This window comes from Cydia splendana, chromosome 13 (genome assembly GCF_910591565.1).
Source record: "Cydia splendana chromosome 13, ilCydSple1.2, whole genome shotgun sequence".
NCBI lineage: Eukaryota > Metazoa > Arthropoda > Insecta > Lepidoptera > Tortricidae > Cydia > Cydia splendana.
In genome coordinates this window covers 14,551,693-14,571,884 of record NC_085972.1, presented here as the reverse complement: position 1 = coordinate 14,571,884, position 20,192 = coordinate 14,551,693, and the positions used below count along the sequence as shown (strand labels likewise).

Here is a 20,192-nt window from a genome sequence, read left to right as displayed (position 1 = left end):
TGCGACAGAGAGGCAACACGTCGAATCAAACGTGGTTCGCGGTAGGCCCTCTGATGGTGACTGTAATAATTATTATGCAACACGGTCTCGACGCCAGCCACTCGTACAAGTTCAAGGATGATTAGATTGATTAGTGAACTGCTGAATCATTGCCGAAAAGGAAACATCGCTCGGTTAAGAATAATGATGCGTAATGCTATGTAGGTGGTCGATCTAATAATCAATCATAACTTGTGACTAATATTATTATTTTATTTGTAGGTCTTTTCCATATCTCGGGACCATGGGGTCCCGGACCTTTGGGAGGCGTACGTGGGGCCGAAGCCAACAGCATAGAGGCCCTTTAAGACACTTTAATCTAAAAGCAAGGGAGCAATATTATTATTATTATTTACTACTCCAATAGACAAAAGAATACCTACTTAAATGGTTCAGAATATTTTAGCCGCAAACTTTTACTTGATTCGTCAATGACGATGATGACACTCGGAAAAGGCACGATATGTGTTGTAAAGTTTATTCAATAATTAGGCCCAAGGGCTCGTTTACAAGTCAATACAACATATACAGTGACAGCTAAGGCTGCGTTTCGACCAGAGATGTGCGAGGATATGTTTATTAACCTTTTGGACGCCAATGACCGATATATCCGCACCGCAGGTTCAACGCCAAAGACTGATTAATCGGTCACAGACCACAGAGCAACATAGACTTACGTGCATATGCATAAAGTTCAATTTCAGTTTTGTCACTTCGGTGACGTGGCGTCCGGGTGACTGCTTTTGTGTTTGACACGGCGCGGAGTCGAAAAGGTTAAGAACCAATAGAATCACTGAATTTATTTTCCTCGCTCAAAGCAGTGATTCTATTGATTCTTAAAAACATCCCTCGCAACGTGGGATGTACAAATCTCTATGGTAAATAATACATTAAATATGGAGCAATAAGTAAAAGGTCCCCAAACAACATCACAGCTGCTTCTAGCAACGTCGACTAGCCTCTTCCATGTTTGATTGAACTAGTCACGGCAGCGGCCGACAATTCAAATGAATCAAGCAGTTTACTATTGATTAAGCGCGGGTTGTGTCTAGCACGTTAACGAAGTATTTAGCTAAAAATTGGAGTTGACAGCCGCCATCGCATTTAATCAATCAATCACTTTATTTGCAATAAAACATACATAAATGCTTGGAAATACAATACAATTATATGGTGCACAATAAATACAACAAAAAATATAATAAAACAATCACAACAATAATAATTCATTCTACATGACAGCTCTCCTCTACGTGTTGGATCTATATCCCCACGCAAGCCTACCAAAAGACCGGGATTTATAGGCCCGTGAAATCCAAGGAGATAATTCATTAGGTACAGATTAGAATGTCAGAACAAAGAGTAGGTATATAATAATATAAAGGAAGTTAGTGGTGGTCATCCCCTTAACATAGACTGAATAATATAAAATGCGAAAGTAACTTTGTCTGGATGTTACCTAATCATGTTTAAATTTGATAGGTAATAGTTTGAGTTCCGGGGAAGAACATAGGATAGTTCTTAATAACGGAAATCTTCATTCCGGGTGCCGTTCAATTTTAATACAAACATTTTGCATAATTACATTTAACTACTTTTAAAACTCATAATAAACATAATGTATAGAAACAAAATCCATAATATTATTCGTTATAATAATTAAATTACAGAATGTTCTATAATCATAAAAACGTTGTTAATAACGATCATTATGAATAATTTTACTTGTTATAATATAACATAACTATATTTTAACGAATGATCGGGTGACATAATATAATATGACATAAATTATAAAACAACTTACATATTCTACCTTAAGGCAGGTCGCCGTTAGGTACGACGACGAGCGAAGCGAGGAGGAGTGTTAGGTAGAACTGCGACCCTACAGCGCGCGAGCCGAGCGAGCGAAGCGAGCGTGCCGCTGCAGCGGCCGGCGAAGCGTCAGAACCGACTTATTTTATAATAGTACACTTTTTATTACCCTGTCGATCATGAGAGGAGGCCTGTGCCCAGCAGTGGGGCGTGTATAGGCTGAATTATTATTATTATTTTGTCTGTCTCTTACAAATTCTCGGGACCATGGGATCCCGGACATTTGGAAGGCGTGCGTGGTTTTTATGAAAAAAGAACGTTATGAGCATTAAATAGTATACAAAGTGATCATTATACTGATTGCCTGTTATGCAAATACATTACTATGCAACTGAATTATTATTATTTCTGAAATTATGTAATTTGTTCTTATTCATTTTGTTTTTATACTAAATAATCATTTCTGCATTTCAAAATTATGCAATTCGAATTATGCAAAATGAAAATTCGAAAATCGTTGTTATTAAAAACATTACACACCCCATCATTCCACGCAGACGAAGTCCTGGGCAGAAGCTATCTAGTATATCTTATTGTTTAATACCTCCATGGTGTAACGTAGACATTTTCTTAAATTTTAAATTAATATTTTTGGGTTGAATTCCTTTTCTTATTTCGACGATTTTAACAATATCCCAAACTAACTCGATTGGTTGCACTTATTTGCATAGTCTGTTGCATTCAGATGCACCTCTTGGTGCTTATCTGTTGTCGGGGTTGTCATATGAGTAAAAATAATTAAAACTTGAGATATTTAGGTTGTCACTCCAGGAAAACTTTGTATGATTTAGATATGTTTTTAGGTAAGAGAGAATTTAGATGTTAAATAAAACATAGGAAATACAGACTCCAAAAAGGGGGCTCTGAAATGAAACATTATTAGATTTATTGGTAAAATATATTTCTTAGGCTCAGGAGTGAATTGTTAAATAAATCAGTCAGAATTTTCGTAGGATTTGTGTCTTCAAGGGATTGGCACCCTACTTTTGTTTTGGCCTTTTGTACTCAACATATGAGGAGGTCATTTTGAGATGACATGCACATTTGATGTGTGGACCCCTCCGGGGACGCACGCTCGCATGAGCCCTATTTGTGGTGAGACCACACATTCGCCATGTTGGTCGAAATGCTGGAAGCAGCTCGAGTCCTTCGGTGTGCTCCACTGAGTAAGTACAAATGGAATTTAGGTGTGATCAACTCCACAATGGCGCGAAACGTTGTGGGTTCGTTCTTAACCAGGTTTTTGGTTCTTTACAGAGTTGACTCCTGCTCGAGGGTTGGGAGTGCTCCGCCAGAAGTCCTAACAGCTTCCAGTTCGATGAGCTAAATTTCCATTGTTTCATATTTTCTTTAGCGGCCATTAAGGCATCGGCTAATGTATCCATTTCTCGGTTTACAGGAGCCGGGAGCTTGTGAATTCTTTGGAAGAGCTTTCGAATTCTTTTGAAGAGCTTTCGATTTCTTTTGAAATTCATTTGAAGATGTTTAGAAGTTGTAAAATGAGGCTGTGGGATCTGTACCACGCCATCTGCAGCGGCCGGCTCCAACCAGGTTAGCGGCCAGCTTCCCGGGGAAAGGCGAGTTCGCTCCCCGCTGCTGCAGTTCCAGCAGCAGTTTTTGAGGTCGGTCTGTTGCATAACTTTTGAGTGGCATCCGCCACCAACTACAAATTTAAAATGGTTAATTATAATTTAATTTTATTCAGTTTGAAGTTTTGAAAGTTCTGGTGCATAAAACTTAGGTATTTCGAAATTTAGTTTTTAGTTTTTAATTAATGGGTGTAAACCCTTATAGCTAGAACCTGTGAAGCGACCCAGCTTTACCACTGAGCATTTAACAGTAAATGATTAGATTAATAAAGTTTGTTAGATATTAAATTTGTTTAATTGTTTCTCCTCCTAGCTTTCCTACAGCAAGACACCATTTAGTTTATTTTAATTTATTATGATTTAATTTAATTTTGTTAACATGGCTGTTTCTATTTTAGACAAGCCGGAGCTTTTTCATTTCGTTAATTATTTTACCCCCTTTCAAAACAGCCGTGTTACAATGATGACAAAGAAGTGAACGTTCCTCTAGCTGGTAAACGTATTTATATTGTATATTCCCACTTACAACTAGAACTTACAGGAATATCAAATGCGCGTTACCGACTTATAGTACTGTGTAGGGAATCAGGCATGATTTTATTTTTGTGGGTTTTCCCTTTTGCCCAAGTATACCCAACTACTAGAACCGTTTTATTTTACCAGTCTATGTTTGTGGGTATATTTACACCGTGTGTTCCGCTACAACGTAAAAACTACTCAGTCGATTTTGGTAAATGAGGTACCTATCATCCGTTTTTATGATGCGGTTGAAATACACTACATTGTTAAACTACTTTAACTCTCAGGATTCGATCTGTCCACATGTAGGTACTTAGTTTTATTAAATTAGTAAGTGAATACATTTACGACACAATCTTACTCTAAATAGTCTAAATAAAAGAACCACGCGTAATACGAGTTTAAAAGAAAAATTATATTATATTTTGTTATGTCATCAATATTTACATTGCAAAGACGTCGTTTTTACCGAGCTACAAGGCTTAGTATGCCATAGCAAAAGGATTAAACACATGATCCCTGATAACAATGGCTTTGAACAATGGGAGTCGTGGAAACGATCTAAAGAGCTCTGAGTAAAGAACAAATTTCGCTTACATACTACGGTTCCTTTCAATTTAAAACCATAATCTAATATTATTAATCATATTTGTTAGTTTTTGTTAATGGGAGTACAGATTTGATGAAAACAAATACCTACTTAATTATAACGTCTTCATACAAGTTTTAGTGAGTCAAATGCATTTATTTAAAGTATTTTTAGTCTCGGTTAATCGAACAATTCAATGGAGTCGAACAATAATGAATCGCAATGTGCGCAGTCATCCAGTATCATTAACGTATATATCTATGGACTGGCCTTACGGGCACTAAAAATGGTACTAGTTTAGCGGTGTGACTCACGAATTCCAGCCAATCGTGCATTCTAACGCAACTAGTTGCGACGAATAGCGCGCGTGATGCGAACTCATCGACTAATCGCGCGCGTGATGCGAACTCATCAACCAATAGCGTTGTACCGGTGTCACACCGCTGTACTGGCCCCAGTCATGCCTCATTATTATTGTCCGTAAAGCCAGTCCCTAGATATCTATGTCAATGTCCAGTATCCAATGAATTTGCCTGAGTAATGCCATTATTAAGTATATTGTAGGTACAGTGATTGCTAGGTGAACTACCTACCTACATATTATAATGACGAATAGGGATAACCCACGATGCGTAGGTACATAACTAACAAGTCAAAAACACATAACAAATAATATTATTTGCTGTTTGAAGTGTGACAATAACTGTTTGCGTTTACACACCTAAGTACAAAAGCAAAAGATAACTCGATACGAGTAAATAATTACAGAGAAGAAAAAAACGTCGTCGTTAATAGGTAGGTAAGAAAGAGGCATAAACTCCATCTAGATATCAATTTCGCTTTAATTGAAACTAACAACAAATTCGCAATAAAACCACACTAAAACCAAACAATTTGTGTACCTACAGAAATCGTTATAATTACCATCTTATCCATAACTTAAACCAGAAGTTAACAACCACGAGCACGTCAGTCTATAAAGTATAAACGGGAGGATGAAACGTGTTCCAAGTTTTTGCTGGTCCCGCTGATCCCTAAAAGGATGCGTATAAAAAGTTCTACTAGTTAGTGGGCCGGTCCCGCGGCGTTACGACTGATCGCGCGCACCGCGCAGACACCGACGCGCACGCGCACTCCCTACGCTCACTAATTTACAAATTAAATCCATTTATCGATTACCGATTCTAAATTCAAATTTAGAACAAATCTTTAGTTACCTTTTCTTTGATAATGTGTTATGAAATTTGAAACAAAAGTGCTTTCTTTAAAGGGTTGTGTGAGTTTTTACCAAAAGTGTTTAGACCGTGGATTGGTCTTGGTGCTGGTTTACTTTGATGTGGTTCGTGTTGCACACGTGAATGGTTTTGCTGATAAGAACGCAGGTAATGCCTAGGTTTTATGTTCGTACCGAAGTCAAGTTTGTTGTACCTAATATATTATGAATATACATGGTTAATGATGAAGATATCGATGTTAAACATGTATTTCTTTGCGTATTCTTGAAAAGGTAATATAATGATTTAGGTGGTTGTTTTATATTCTTGCAAGATTATATGCCGATTATACTTGTTAAATAGTAGGTGAACACTTTCAAGAATTTAAACAACAATGCACAAAATGCAGTTCTAGTTACCAAACAACCTTCGTTAGCAGTATTTTAAGTAGGTATAGCTATACTCGCACTGTTACCCATAAAATTAATGCAAGTAATATAATTTCTATAAACTGTATACTCTTTCGTCTTATTTCTTTTCTCTCTTATCTCTACTAGAGAATATTACAGAAAATGAGAAAGGACATATACCTACATTAAAATACAACCTACTTAAATTGTATATACCTACATAGGTGATCCTTAACCAATAAGTCAGTGTCTTGTTAAATTATATGAAATAGACGATCTAACTTACCTGAATTATTAAAGCAATTCCCAAGCCACTTTCTTTTAAAAAGTCATAAGTCATAACGGACACAGAGTTTATGTTTTGTCTAAAAAAGCCATACCTAATGGACACGGAGTTATGTTCTATCCAATTGACATGCTCAGCCGTATTCGAACAATGAGATAAGTGAAATAAGTACTAGATATTGAAACGATATGGATTGGATATGTCAGTGTCAAACAAGTGTCAAAATCGACGTTTCTTCAAACAAAAACGTCACTTTTGACACTGACATATCCAATCCATATCGTTTCAATATCTAGTATTTGACGTATCTCATTGTTCGAATACAGCCGGCTGTCTTATGCAAGCCCACCAATATTCAATATTCCACAGACGTAACCGTTACCTACATGCACTGCCTACATGATATCCGTCGTTCTTTCATTTTTCTGGTTTCAAATGAAATTAGCGTACGAATTATGAACTGTTTACAAATGCAATTAGGAATGTAAATATTGAATGGCAAATACTTTTACCTAAAAGTGCTAATTTAAACATGGCTAGGTATGTAATTAGAACATTTAGGTAGGTAGACTTTCTACGTATGTAAGCTATTTACTGGTAAGTAAGAATGTACGTATTTATTAGTTATGTAATAGTGTTAGTAGCCTGGATAATTATGACTTAGGTTCAATTCATAGAAAATCCTAAAAACCATAAAAAGTTCCCGTAAAAGAAAAAAGTTACTGGGAATCATTTTTTTAGTTTAAAATTTAAGCAGCCTCTGAACCGCTTCTTCAGAGGGGAAAAAAGTACCTAATGACACGCCGCGCGAGACTTGCGCACAGTGTGGGGTTTTCGATCAATTTTGACTATCTTCATATTTTAATTCATCGCATTAACCTCATCAAAATAATGCTCAAAGTGAACCTCCAAAATTTCTATCATGCATAGTTTTGGAGATAGTCAAAAACTCGAGAAATGTCCATAATAGAAACCTAAGAAACGTAATTTCTCATTTTACGTGCATCTTTTTTTAATTATTCTATTTTAGATCTATTAGGGATGTTTTGAAGTATTCATTTCATAAAAAAAAAAGTTAAAATCTATGATCCAGAATGGCGATATATGTATTTTTTAACATATTGTATAATATTTTTTTCCTCGATAATCCTACAACTCTAGCATTTTATTTCTAAACAAAACGGTGCAATGCTGCGAGAGGCAGCACTGAAAAAAAAATTGAATGAAAATAACGCAGGATTGCCGAGATATGTATTTTTTAATATTTGGGTCAGGGCTGACAACCTTTATCTCCGGTGGTGTACCTACGTAGGGCAAACTGAAAGTGTTTAGAATAGAAAAAGCTGAAGTAATTAGGACGTTACTCTTTATTTTAATGCGTGCTTTATCTCTTTCTGACCACGCGTACAAATTTTTATTAGGATAGGATTACCCTGAAGCGCACACAGCTCATTCTTCCAATGCCTTTTTTGTATGGCGATTTTAGGCCCTCGGAGGTTGTGTATGAAATTCATGAGGTACCCATCGGGATTCAAGCTTTTTTGACACAAAATAATTTAAGCAAGATTTTTTTAACAGTGTCATATGAATACTGAGGGATATCAAAAACTACTGATATACAATTTTTTGCCAGTATTTTTTATTAACCGCACAACTGTGCGATGTAAACTTTTAACGTCACTCTTGAATGACATGCTTCTCTATGATCATCCGTTGAATAACTACAAAAGCGATTAAATGTGTAATTTAAAAAATAAACAGACGTACAAGAACTAGGCTTCATTATGAAACTATAACTGAAGCCTGCTGTAACTCTGTTGTTGGCTGAGCCCACGATGAAAATCGTTATAAATAGTAATACGAAAAAATTCTTAGGTCGAAATTGGAATAACGCTCGACGTACAATTTCCAAATTGCCATCAATCCTGAAACACAGATAACGACCAAATTGCATATACCTCAAAAAAAGTATAAAGAGTTATATTTTCATAAATAATATGCCTCTTTTTGTTATATGATCTCTAAGTAGCCTTTTCTAAGAACTTTCAGAGTTGCCCTCGTACATAGTTCAAATGTCTGTAAATCCAAATGAAACATAAGCGGCCGTATCTGAAATCCGTAGTAACGCAGTAAAATATTTATTGTTTTAATAAATAAGCATTTATTTGGTACATTAATTATTTAGATTGTTTAGTGTGTTTTTGACGTGATAAGTTGATAACGTCGATGAACACCGGCAGCATGCACGAAAAAGTGTCACCTTGTGGACAGATACCCATGGTAACGTTGTGGACAGATCTCCATGGTAACGTTATGGCTAAAGTATGCAATTTTTCATCAATGTTTTCTTATGACGTTATCACGCAAAATTATCGTCCGTAAACCGACTTTACAGACAACCATACTTTCTTGTTGTTGTTTGAGTTCAGAGTGTTTTGTTGTTAAGCTTGCCTGAAAAGCATTAACTCTACAGTAGAACGAACGGCCATATCAGCACTGTTATATATATCTGATGAAGAATATCATATCCCAACAAAAACATAAATGTGAAATGAGAGCCAAGTTCAATATTAAGAATATGTGTCGTTGTTGACTCGCTGACAAAAGAATTGAGATCTATATGGGTGCCAAGTTCTGTGTTGTGTAGAAAATCCTGAAATTATAAAGGATTTGACTTGGCTAGTTTTTACCAACAAACCAAATTTTAGAAAAGTAGCCTATACGTAAAAACTAGCCAAGACAACTCCTTTATAATTTCAGGATTTTCTACACAACACAGAACTTGGCACCCATATAGATCTCAATTCTTTTGTCAGCGAGTCAACAACGACACATATTCTTAATATTGAACTTGGCTCTCATTTCACATTTATGTTTTTGTTGGGATATCATTACTTTTTGTACAGAAATTACTATAGTAGGTATTCATCAGAAAAGCAGTTTGCCTAAGCTGAAAAGGAGACCCTAGCTAACGCGCGGTCAATTGTTAAAAAGTTTCAGTTTTCAGAATTTTTTCTTTTTTATACGCCTAATAGTCTAGCTTCATGCCAAATATCAAGTTTCTAAGTGATCTAGAAGTGGGTTAGGTTTTTGGTTTATAAGTATTACCTAATTAATTTTTTTACATGTAAATATCAATAATTTCCAGTTTTCAGATTTTTCCTTCTATATAAACCTAATAGTCTACCTTGATGCCAAATATCAAGTTTCTAAGTGATCTAGAAGTGGGTTAGGTTTTTGGTCTAAAACTATTAATTATTTTTTTTCCCTCGAAATATCAATAATTTCCAGTTTTCAGATTTTTTCCTCTATATACACCTAATAGTCTACCTTGGTGCCAAATATCAAGTTTCTAAGTGATCTAGAAGTGGGTTAGGTTTTTGGTCTATAAGTATTAATTATTTTTTTTCCATCGAAATATCAATAATTTCCACTTTTCAGATTTTTCTCTCTATATACACCTAACAGTCTACCTTGATGCCAAATTTCAAGTTTCTAGGTCATCTGGAAGTGGGTTAGGTTTATGATCTATATGTCAGTCAGTCACAAAAATGCCGGTTTTTAAACGTTAATTGTGACGTCCCACGGTCAAAGGTACCTTATGGCGGGTATGGAGTTATGCATACCCCAGTAATCTACAATAAATAAGCTATCGATAACACAAAAGATCAACCTTCTAGGTTGCGTAGTTACAGAGATATGATTTTTTGAAAATAATGTTGTGAAATGAGCAACTTTACGATAGAGAAGTTTTAAGTTTAGCCGCCTAAAAAACTATGTTCCTGAAGTAAGTTACATAGTTGACTACAAATAATAATACCTTATATATCTGAGATTAAAAAAATATTGCGACTTGTTCTGTAATGCAAATAGAAACTTTTGATATCGACTGATTTATGTGTATACTAACCAATCTCTTGAAAATAAAGTTTTATTTCATTTTCACGATTGATTGCAATGAGCTCTCAAGATTTAAATTTTATCTATTAGAAAACGACACTGACAGACAGTTTAAGCAAAAAACAATACCGATTTAGAGGTGAAAATGTATTTTCTGACTTTTTCATATAAAATCACAAAATTGAATATTTTTACTTTTAATGTGACACACAATCAATTTTTCTGAGCACATATGAAAGAAATTCTGTCATTCAAATGAAATAAATCCTAAAACCCCAACTAAATACTATATTTAACCCCTTATGCCACTTTAAACTTACATAACAATAACAGTATTTGCTCCATACATTTACGAAAAGGTACCTTATGGAAATAAATCTAATAATACATCACTACAAAATATCAATCATATTACAGTTTATCTTTTATGAATAGAAAATATTAATTTACATTAAACTGCCCCAAATTTAATTAGTTCTTCGTCATAATAATCTTAAAAAAGACCAATAATTTGTATGTAATGAAAAGGTACCTTGTGATTAAGTTACATGATGAGGCATGATGATGATGGAACAGTTAGGATAAACTAATAATATTTTGGGGTTAAAGATGGTATAAATCGTCTATTTCTTATCAATAATATATTTCGGTTGCTATTGAAGATAAGCGGCATTGAGGTTCAATGACCTCAGATATTCCATAAGGTAATGCGTCGGGTATTGGCATTTTTCAGCAAACCAATGGCTGATTTACTGCATGCGACCAAACCAAATGAAGATTATTCTAGTTAAGAAAGACTTGACGAGAGTAACTTTGGTATAATAGCAGGCTACTTGGATTTGTGATGTCGGTCTATGTACGGTTATAATATTTGCGAGGCGCCCCAACCAGAACTGAAATTATCAAATTAGTTTTGCAGAATGCTAATACAGTTCTCTACCAACCTTCTTTTCCCGTATTGACTAGTTTTTTTGGGAATTTTCAATCTTTTTTCCATAAGGTACCTTTTCTACTAAACTCTGAGACGACATTACTAAGCTTATAACTAACTTATAACAAAAATAAAAACAGGTAAACAAACGTTACGCATTAAGGTTTCAGATCACACAATAAAAAAAAAATTGAGCATTTTTCACCTCTTTACAAAACATTTCATATCTCCGAAACTAGAAACCCTCATAAGGTACCTTTTCCCGTGGAACGTCACAATTTATCAGTAACTGTTTGAGCTACGTTTATGAAATTTTGTATTTTGGACAAGCTAAGGGGCTTGAATACATGTGCCAGATTTCATTAGTGTAGGTTAAGTAGGTTTCAAGTTGTGAAGGGGTCAAAAGTAGCTCGAAATGGTTCGTGTAATATTACACACGGTTGCTGCGTCGCCAGTTCCTTTTTCTTTGAACTTGGCTGGACACGCTACCGCGTGTCTAGATGGTACTGGGAAGGGGTCCGCCCTCGTCAAGCAAATGCTGAAACCCAATACTTGTACATGATATCTGGAGACCAACGATTGTAACGAATGTAGAATGAGCGACGAAAGCAGAATAGGACTAATTTAAGAACTCTACGAAAAACGAATGGGACGACCCAAGACGATACCAGACTTGCGACGACAGATTTGGCGATCGCATGGGACGGCCTTTAACATTTTACCTCTGAAAGTATAATTATAAATATGATTTCTGTTAAAAACTCCAATTCCACTTACACGGAAAACGGTATTCAATAAATAAGTGATGAGTTCAAATTTTGTCATTAATTTGTGTGACTCAATTCTCATGAATATATGGCCCATAGAGTCGACCAGAAAGACGATATAAGGAAGGTATTTACCGCCTCAATTCTTAGTTGTTTGTTCTGATCCGCCAAATAAACATCAGCTTTATTAGGTTAGGCAAAAATACACCTAATGTAAACATAGTTTCATAAGTGCCGTGTGGTTTCCATCACTTGACAACAAAAAAAAAATATTTTTGTCCTTTGGTCAAAAGAATTGGTAAGTTGACTCATCGTGTATAATTTCTGGAAATACCTTTTGGTTGTAAAAAGGTCAAGGAAAAAGTAACGCGAATCACGATTTCGATGCGTTTTTAGGGTTCCGTACCCAAAGGGTAAAACGGGACCCTATTACTAAGACTTCGCTGTCCGTCCGTCCGTCCGTCCGTCCGTCTGTCACCAGGCTGTATCTCACGAACCGTGATAGCTAGACAGTTGAAATTTTCACAGATGATGTATTTCTGTTGCCGCTATAACAACAAATACTAAAAACAGAATAAAATAAAGATTTAAATGGGGCTCCCATACAACAAACGTGATTTTTGACCAAAGTTAAGCAACGTCGGGAGTGGTCAGTACTTGGATGGGTGACCGTATTTTTTTTGCTTTTTTTTTTTTGTTTTTTTTTTTGCATTATGGTACGGAACCCTTCGTGCGCGAGTCCGACTCGCACTTGCCCGGTTTTTTTAAATAATGATGCATATTTAAATGCCAATGTATCACTACACCTTATAAAACAAAGTCCCCCGCAGCGTCTGTCTGTTTGTGTGTTTGTATGTTTGTTCGCGATAAACTCAAAAACTACAGAACGGAATTTCATACGGTTTCCACCTATCAATAGAGTCATTCTTGAGGAAGGTTTTGGTGCATAATTTGTAGACCCGTGCGAAGCCGAGGCGTGTCGCTAGTCTACGGGATAAAAAGTACCGAAATGTAAAGGCTGTTAAATCGTCTATTACTAACCTGCCAACCAAATTAACACTTTGTTTTGCATTAATAATAATTTTAGGTGATTACAACTTAAGGAAGCACTACGTGCCTAAACTTATTTGATGATTTGATAACTAAGTGCTTTTACAACTAAAGGATGATACCTATTAAGGGGCCTCTCGCCTCTCGGACCCTAAGTTACGGGAAATCCTGTTTGGGCCAATTAATTAATCAAATAGACCATGACATTGATGTCTTCAAACTTTTATCACAAAATCTTGCCATCGTGTGCCTCATCCATTAATGTTTAGTAAACTTACGTCAGTTTACATGGATTAGACAATAGACGTAACTGAGCATAAGATATTTTATTAATAATATTTTATTAAATTACACGTCAAATTATAAAACATATAAATTCTTTATTAATGTTATTATACGCGGCAGCCACAATATCAATTATTCAATTAAAGTATTAAATTTGATACCAAATACTTTTAGGTAGGTTAAAAAAATATTTTATGTCATAGAAAGAGCGCTCTAAATGCCGTTTCCTTAGAAATATTATGGGTACTACCCAAATTCTTTAACTCCAAGATCTGGTGGTGTATTTTCTCCTGTTTGATAACAAAAATAAGAAAGTTTAAAAATTCAAATTCAAATTTCTTACATAACCAATTCGGTAAAAATAGCCATCCACAAATCCATCTCTCTACTCACTTTACAAGGTCAACTACCTATATATGTATATGTAAAATATAGGTATGTTTTAGTATGAAAATGTCGTCGTATCGCATCGTACCCTTGACTTCTAAGACGGATGGTTACTTGATAGTTCCAAACCGGTTCTGTTTTATGTTATAGATATAAACCATGTTTGGCTTTGGTACAATACGGGCGTAATTTTATGTAGTTTCTATTTATAACTAGATCGATATTGACGTTAATATTGCTTAGTGCTTCCAAATATTTAGCTAAAGTTAGAAACAATCAATAGGTGTATAGTATTCACTTTATACAATGAATTTACTTGGAGATAAAAATATCAAATAAAAGCAATACTAGTGTTTACTACATTTTATTGTTATAGCTGGTATCTATACGAATATACTGTAAGAATAAACCCATAGGTAAGTAAATTAGGTAAATGGTATTTGATTTGTTTACCGAAAAATATTAGCAATCAAATCAGACTCAGTATTATCTATGTATATGAGTAGGTATATGAATGTAACCATGCAATACGTGTTTTAAATAAATTATGTTTATGCTATATCTAATATTTGACACAAACATTTAACAGTAAAAGTCAAATTTTGAACGGATAGTTAAATTCTGGTAAACAAATTAAAAGGAACCGGCTAAGTCAGAATCGATCCTGGCCTAAAGCTTTTTTGTAACACCATGCCTACACAAACCTTCTTTATATAGAACTGTTGGGAATAGTTCGACCCACATCGTATTGTCTTTAATCATCCATAAAAGAAAGTACTTAATGCCCGTTACCCAACCATTATCCCAGAGATCAGGTCAATTATTTGGCCCCAAACCAACGATGCTGGTATGTTCTACTCTGCTACCAAAGGAGGAAAGATGAATTGGTATCAATAGTACGTGTTCATGATTCTGAGTAAGATATTTATATTACTGATACTTCGGATACTGAAGAATTCTTGTACTTACCAATATATTTGAAAACTGCCAAATACAAAGTAGAAATAACGGAGATGAAACTGATATTTTTATTTCTTTTAAAAAATAATATGTGACGTCCCACGGATAAAGGTACCATGTGGCGCTTGGCACTTACGACGCGTAGCAGCGTATTCGTATAGAAGCGTCGTGACTAACAGCGTAAGCTCCAGCCGCCATAAGGTACCTTTTTCCGTGGAACGTCACATATAGGAGACACAAACGAGAGATTTTTTTTCTATACGGGACGTTATGGTAGAAAAATACAAACTACAGGGTCGTGTGGAAAAAACGAGGGAAGGCCTTTGCTTAGCAGTAGAACACTTAATTAGGCTCATAAAAAAACAAGTTAGATTTCTTTAGACTACTTAAATCTAGTGATTGGTATAATAGGTAAGGTATCTAATTGTTTGTTTACTAAAATTGTTCAAGGCATTAGAAGTGCTGGCTAATGATAATAACTAAGTATCATTGAAGTGAAAACTTCTTTAGCGGCGCTGTACACTTTTTGTGATGGGGAAAAAATGTTAAACTCGCGACAGCGTAAGACGTAAGACGCTTCGTAAGACGGACACGTGACCTGATCGAAAAACTGTTACAATGTCATTGAGTTTTCACTTCTGCCGGCACTCCCGGAGTGAAACCCGTTGTTTTTTAATTAGTAAAACACACTATCGAGGTGCATGATAAAGTCACACTCCTATTTAAAGATTTTGATAGAAAATCAATAAAGGCAAAATTTAGTAAATATAACAGTAACGACCCCTTTGAGTAGATATAGTATTTGCCACGATATCACCGCACCGCAATTTACACAACGAATAAGTGAACTGAAATTACTCCTCATTCCAGTAATAACAAGAGATAATTAAATCATAATACCATTGCGACGGAGCCTGAGGTCCTTGTACAATCACGGAAAAACCTTTTTCTACAAAGAAAATCGAATGCACTAAGAAAATTAAGTCGGAGGAAAACTAGGTCTTTGCAAAATTACTTAATACGCTGGAATAGTACGTAACGTTGTTTAAATGATCTATACTTACTTCAGACGTTTAACATCATGTTGATTAGATGGGTGTTTATATTATCGTAGATAATTAAATGAATTAGGCGTTACCTGACCGCTTAGCACGACTTTGTCGGGCACGACTCCACACTTGCAGCCGCGCTTGACATATTTATATAGTCGCGCGCGACAACCCAAGTCATGCTGAGCGGTCAGATTCATATGTATACTATGACAAGCAATTTCCGTCAATAGAAAAGAGCGGCAAATTTGAAAAATGTAGGCGTGTAGGCTTATCGTCTTTTGCTCCTGGCAAACTTGTTTGACCGGCTATACCATCCTGTAAAACGCTAATTTTATAAGTATGTATTTATAATCGCAATATTCATCAAAACAAATAAATATAAAAACACAATAAACGTTCATAGGATCAATTTTGTCAAATTTGTATGTAACATGTGTAAACGTGATTGTCAAAATTAAACAATAATAATAATAAATAAAGGAAATAATAATAAAAGAAAATTCAGCAAACACGCCATAAAATGTATTGGAATTGGCCCGCAAAAATATCAGGTAGGTACTCTGTATCTTTAGGTATTTAAATAAAAGTAAACAAAATCTTCCCTCGAACGCTCCCTTAAGCCAGTTGAGGGTAGATGAAAACATTACATGATCAAATAATGTAGGTTAAAGTCAGGTCGTTCAGTGACAGATCCAGGCGGTTTTGTATTTGGTTGGTTAACCAACAAATGTTAGAACTACCCGAAAATGTAGGTACACATTGTTTGTTTACTTTTATTTAAATACCTAAAGGTGCAGACTATACATAGACCTAGACAATATTCGGGTGAATTTCACGCCCGATTGCTTCAGTTTGAAAACGTTCTTTTATGACTTTTATGAGGATCGTGGCCGCTTTGTACGCTGTCTAATATTAGGACGGACCCTCGCAATATTCTCCGTATGAACGCGAATTGAATGCTTCCTGCGAAGATGCCGATCGTCAGACGGTGAATGGAGCAGTGCGGATACAGACTGCTAACCGAGACAAAGTTTAAAAAAAAACTGTCAATGTTCTATAAATCTATAGTCGGACCAAGAAAAGTCTGCAGCGGATTTGATAGCCCACGCAGTGTAAGTTATTTATACGTCATAATTTCATAGAAGTTTGACGTTTAAAATAACTTGTGCACTGCGTGGGCTATCAAATCCGCTGCAGACTTTTCTTGGTCTGACTCTACTTACTAGCGTTGGACCAAGCTCTGTCATCATCTCATCAACGATAAACGTCCAACGTCCAATGTATATAAAAAGTATGATGTTTATAGTGGCGCAACCACACTTTGTTATAAAATTTTGATAATCAAGGTTATGTGAAAATTTGTTTCCCCGACTTTTCTCAGTTTTTACGCAAAAAGTAATTAACGCCTAAATATTTACATGAGCAATATTTTGGATTGGACGGAGCTAGTTTATCTCGTTAAAGTAACGCTACCTGCAACATCGGTGAGGAAAGCAATTATATACAGAGACCAGCTTCCCTCATTTTTTACTAGTCCCTGCTTCTAAAAATACCTACGGCGCTTAGCGTAGGTGAAACTCATCATTGTTGAATCAAACGATATGTGTGAAAACTATAAAGATTTTGGCAATTGTTTGATATAAATACCTTACTACGTGAAAAACAGTCAGTTTTTTAATTTTCATCCCGAGTACAGTCAGCAATTAAAGTAGGAGCCGAAGCGCTCCAAATGATCTTTGCATATTTTTATTTTAAAGATTATAACGCGAACGCTTAAGCACTTCTGCTGATAACGGTACACATGAGAAACTTACAAGTAAATGAAGTAAAGTATGTAGGTACCTATTTATTGACAATTGCTTAGTGAATGCTATTGCATCAATGAATGGTTCGTATGCACATACAATGTATGTAGTTATCGACATGGGAAATCTATGCGCTTAGTTCAACGAAGGACATGCCTGTATAAATTATTGGCTAGGTCAGTAGTGTCAGTAACCGGTACGGTAGCTATTCAATACCGTCGCGTTAAACCGAGATGTCTTACTTATACTTTTAATCTTCAGTTTTTGCGAGCCGCGAGTTTCATATAAAATAGACAAAATATGTCTTTTCTTCCACGACAGAAGCCCGATTTATATTTAACTATAAGGGCTCAAATAGACTGCGCGCGAACTCGCATGCGAGTTTAGTTACATTGCGGACTGTTGGTTACGTCCAATTTAACCGACCGATCAAAACCCGCAATGTAATGAAACTCGCATGCGAGTTCTCGCATCGTCTAAATGAGCTCTAAGTACGTGTTATGGTTGTGAACTGGTTTTGATACGACCTTGAATATCGCTCTCACTGTTTGGTGCATGCGAAATTAAGTGAAAATTTTGCATGAGGTGCAACTCTTGGATGAGACAATCACCAAGACGATTGTCAAGCTCGTATTAAAACCAGTTCAAAACCATAACAAATTCCTAAATTAGAATCCACCTCAAGGTCCACAAGGTCCACAAGTTAAGAGCGTTGCAGAGGATCTAGGTATATACCGCGATCACTGAAGTTCGCAAATTGCGGGCATCTTTCTCTGTTACTGCAATTAAAATTAAAATAAAACATTTATTTCAGAAGACAGGCATAATATGGTTAGTATAACTCTTAACTTAAGAACTATGTTAGATTATTTTTAAAAAGAAAGCACATACAATTCAATAAATTAACTAAGGTTTCATTAGAGTGACAGAAAAAGATGGTCGCAATTTTCGAACTACAGTGTTCGCGGTAGCCCCTCTGGGCTGAACTACCTACGTATTAATGATCATAACCGCATTGTTCCAGTGAACCGGCGTGAAGATGACTATCCGCAGCATGACCGTGACCGACACCCGCGACGCCACCACCAAAATAATGTGCTGTAGGCGGTAAGTGTTCATCTCACATCATTTTGGGATCTTACAATTAGTACTTATTAAAATTAATTAGTAGTAATTACTATGCTGTTGGATCTTAAAATGCATCTTCCAAAAATCATCAAAAAATTGGCACGTAGTCATAAGTTTATTACAACAATATATGTAGGTAATTATTTTATAATTTGCTATTAGCAAGTAACACCGCCATCTGTTTCTATTTTGTCCGAATTTAAAGTTTCTGGCCGAACTCGGCTCCGCTCGGCTCAGCATTGCTCCGAGCAATTTTTAGGGTTGACACTACTTGACGTCCCTTTGCGTGCACGACCACAGATAAGATAATGGCTTGAATTTTGACATGACAACCAATATTAGAAAGGGATAGCATGATTCGACCCTGAATCGCTGTCAAACTCCGTTTTTGTAGGAAGTTTCCTTTCTGTACGGCAGTACTATTATTTATTCTGTGGCGGTATTCGCGGCTTTAGTAAGTTTAGTAGGCCCTTAAGAGTCACACGAACCCGCCGCTAGAAAGCAGTAAAGCCTTACCATGATTGCCTTTAGCAGTGTCAAACTGACATACCTATTCGCTAACGTCTGCGGAACGTAACTTACTTTCTATACCTACATGGCTCGCACTATGCCAGTGCGGACGATATGCCAGTAAGTTACGCTCACGCTAGCGAATATACGCGTACTATATATATTACGTGTCAAACTGGTGGTAGCTGTACTGTGACATCTGACCAAATATTTCTCCAGCCAGAAATCTTCATATTAGTTTTCGAAAAATTATTTAGTTAACATCACCTGATTTTTCATAATTTGGACATTAACATCATAAAAATTATTTGCATCTACCAATAAGTAGCCAATAAGCGAAATCACGTTTTCATTCGTTTAGAATACATTCGACAATAACGCTCTTTGATGCATAAATACTTATCTTATGTGTGAGTGTAACGAAATGATATTTAAATCAAACTGATATCATAATTAATGTTACTGAATATGTCTGCTGTTGAATAAGAAGCATTGTGGTGAAAGATAACCCGAACAAATTAAGCGCAGATGGAGGTAATTAGTCTGGTTACAGCTTACACATACAAAGAGGTACTTTCCAATTCATCTCGTGTCTAGTTCATTAATTTCTATAAGTCAACGGTCCAAATGCCTTTGACGTTATGGTTTACTTTTTGCACTTTCAGTCTAGTTTTTCATGTCAGCTTTGTGTGAAATTAAATATAATACATGACAAAATAGAATGAGAAGATGATTAATTTCTAACGGCATTTTTCTTCAACACTCGATTAAGCGACCAAAAATAGCAACGAACTAATACTTTGATAAATTGATTTGTAGTGTACATTACAGACATATATAATCTAGGTCACTTAGAGAGGTTTTTAAAATGTATTTTAATTCAGCATGCCATTGTT

The 20,192-nt window shown here is 35.7% G+C and overlaps 1 protein-coding gene across 1 annotated transcript in view; it reads left to right on the top strand.

Moving 5' to 3' along the window:
- Nucleotides 1-5,579: 5,579 nt before the first annotated feature.
- LOC134796199 (glutathione hydrolase 1 proenzyme-like) overlaps nucleotides 5,580-20,192 on the top strand; it is a 58,717-nt gene continuing 44,104 nt past the window's right edge. The window contains exons 1-2 of the mRNA XM_063768226.1: nucleotides 5,580-5,993; nucleotides 18,683-18,765. Of these exons, the coding sequence (XP_063624296.1) occupies nucleotides 18,698-18,765 (68 nt within the window). The 5' untranslated portion in view covers nucleotides 5,580-5,993; nucleotides 18,683-18,697. The remainder of the gene's footprint in view (nucleotides 5,994-18,682; nucleotides 18,766-20,192) is intronic.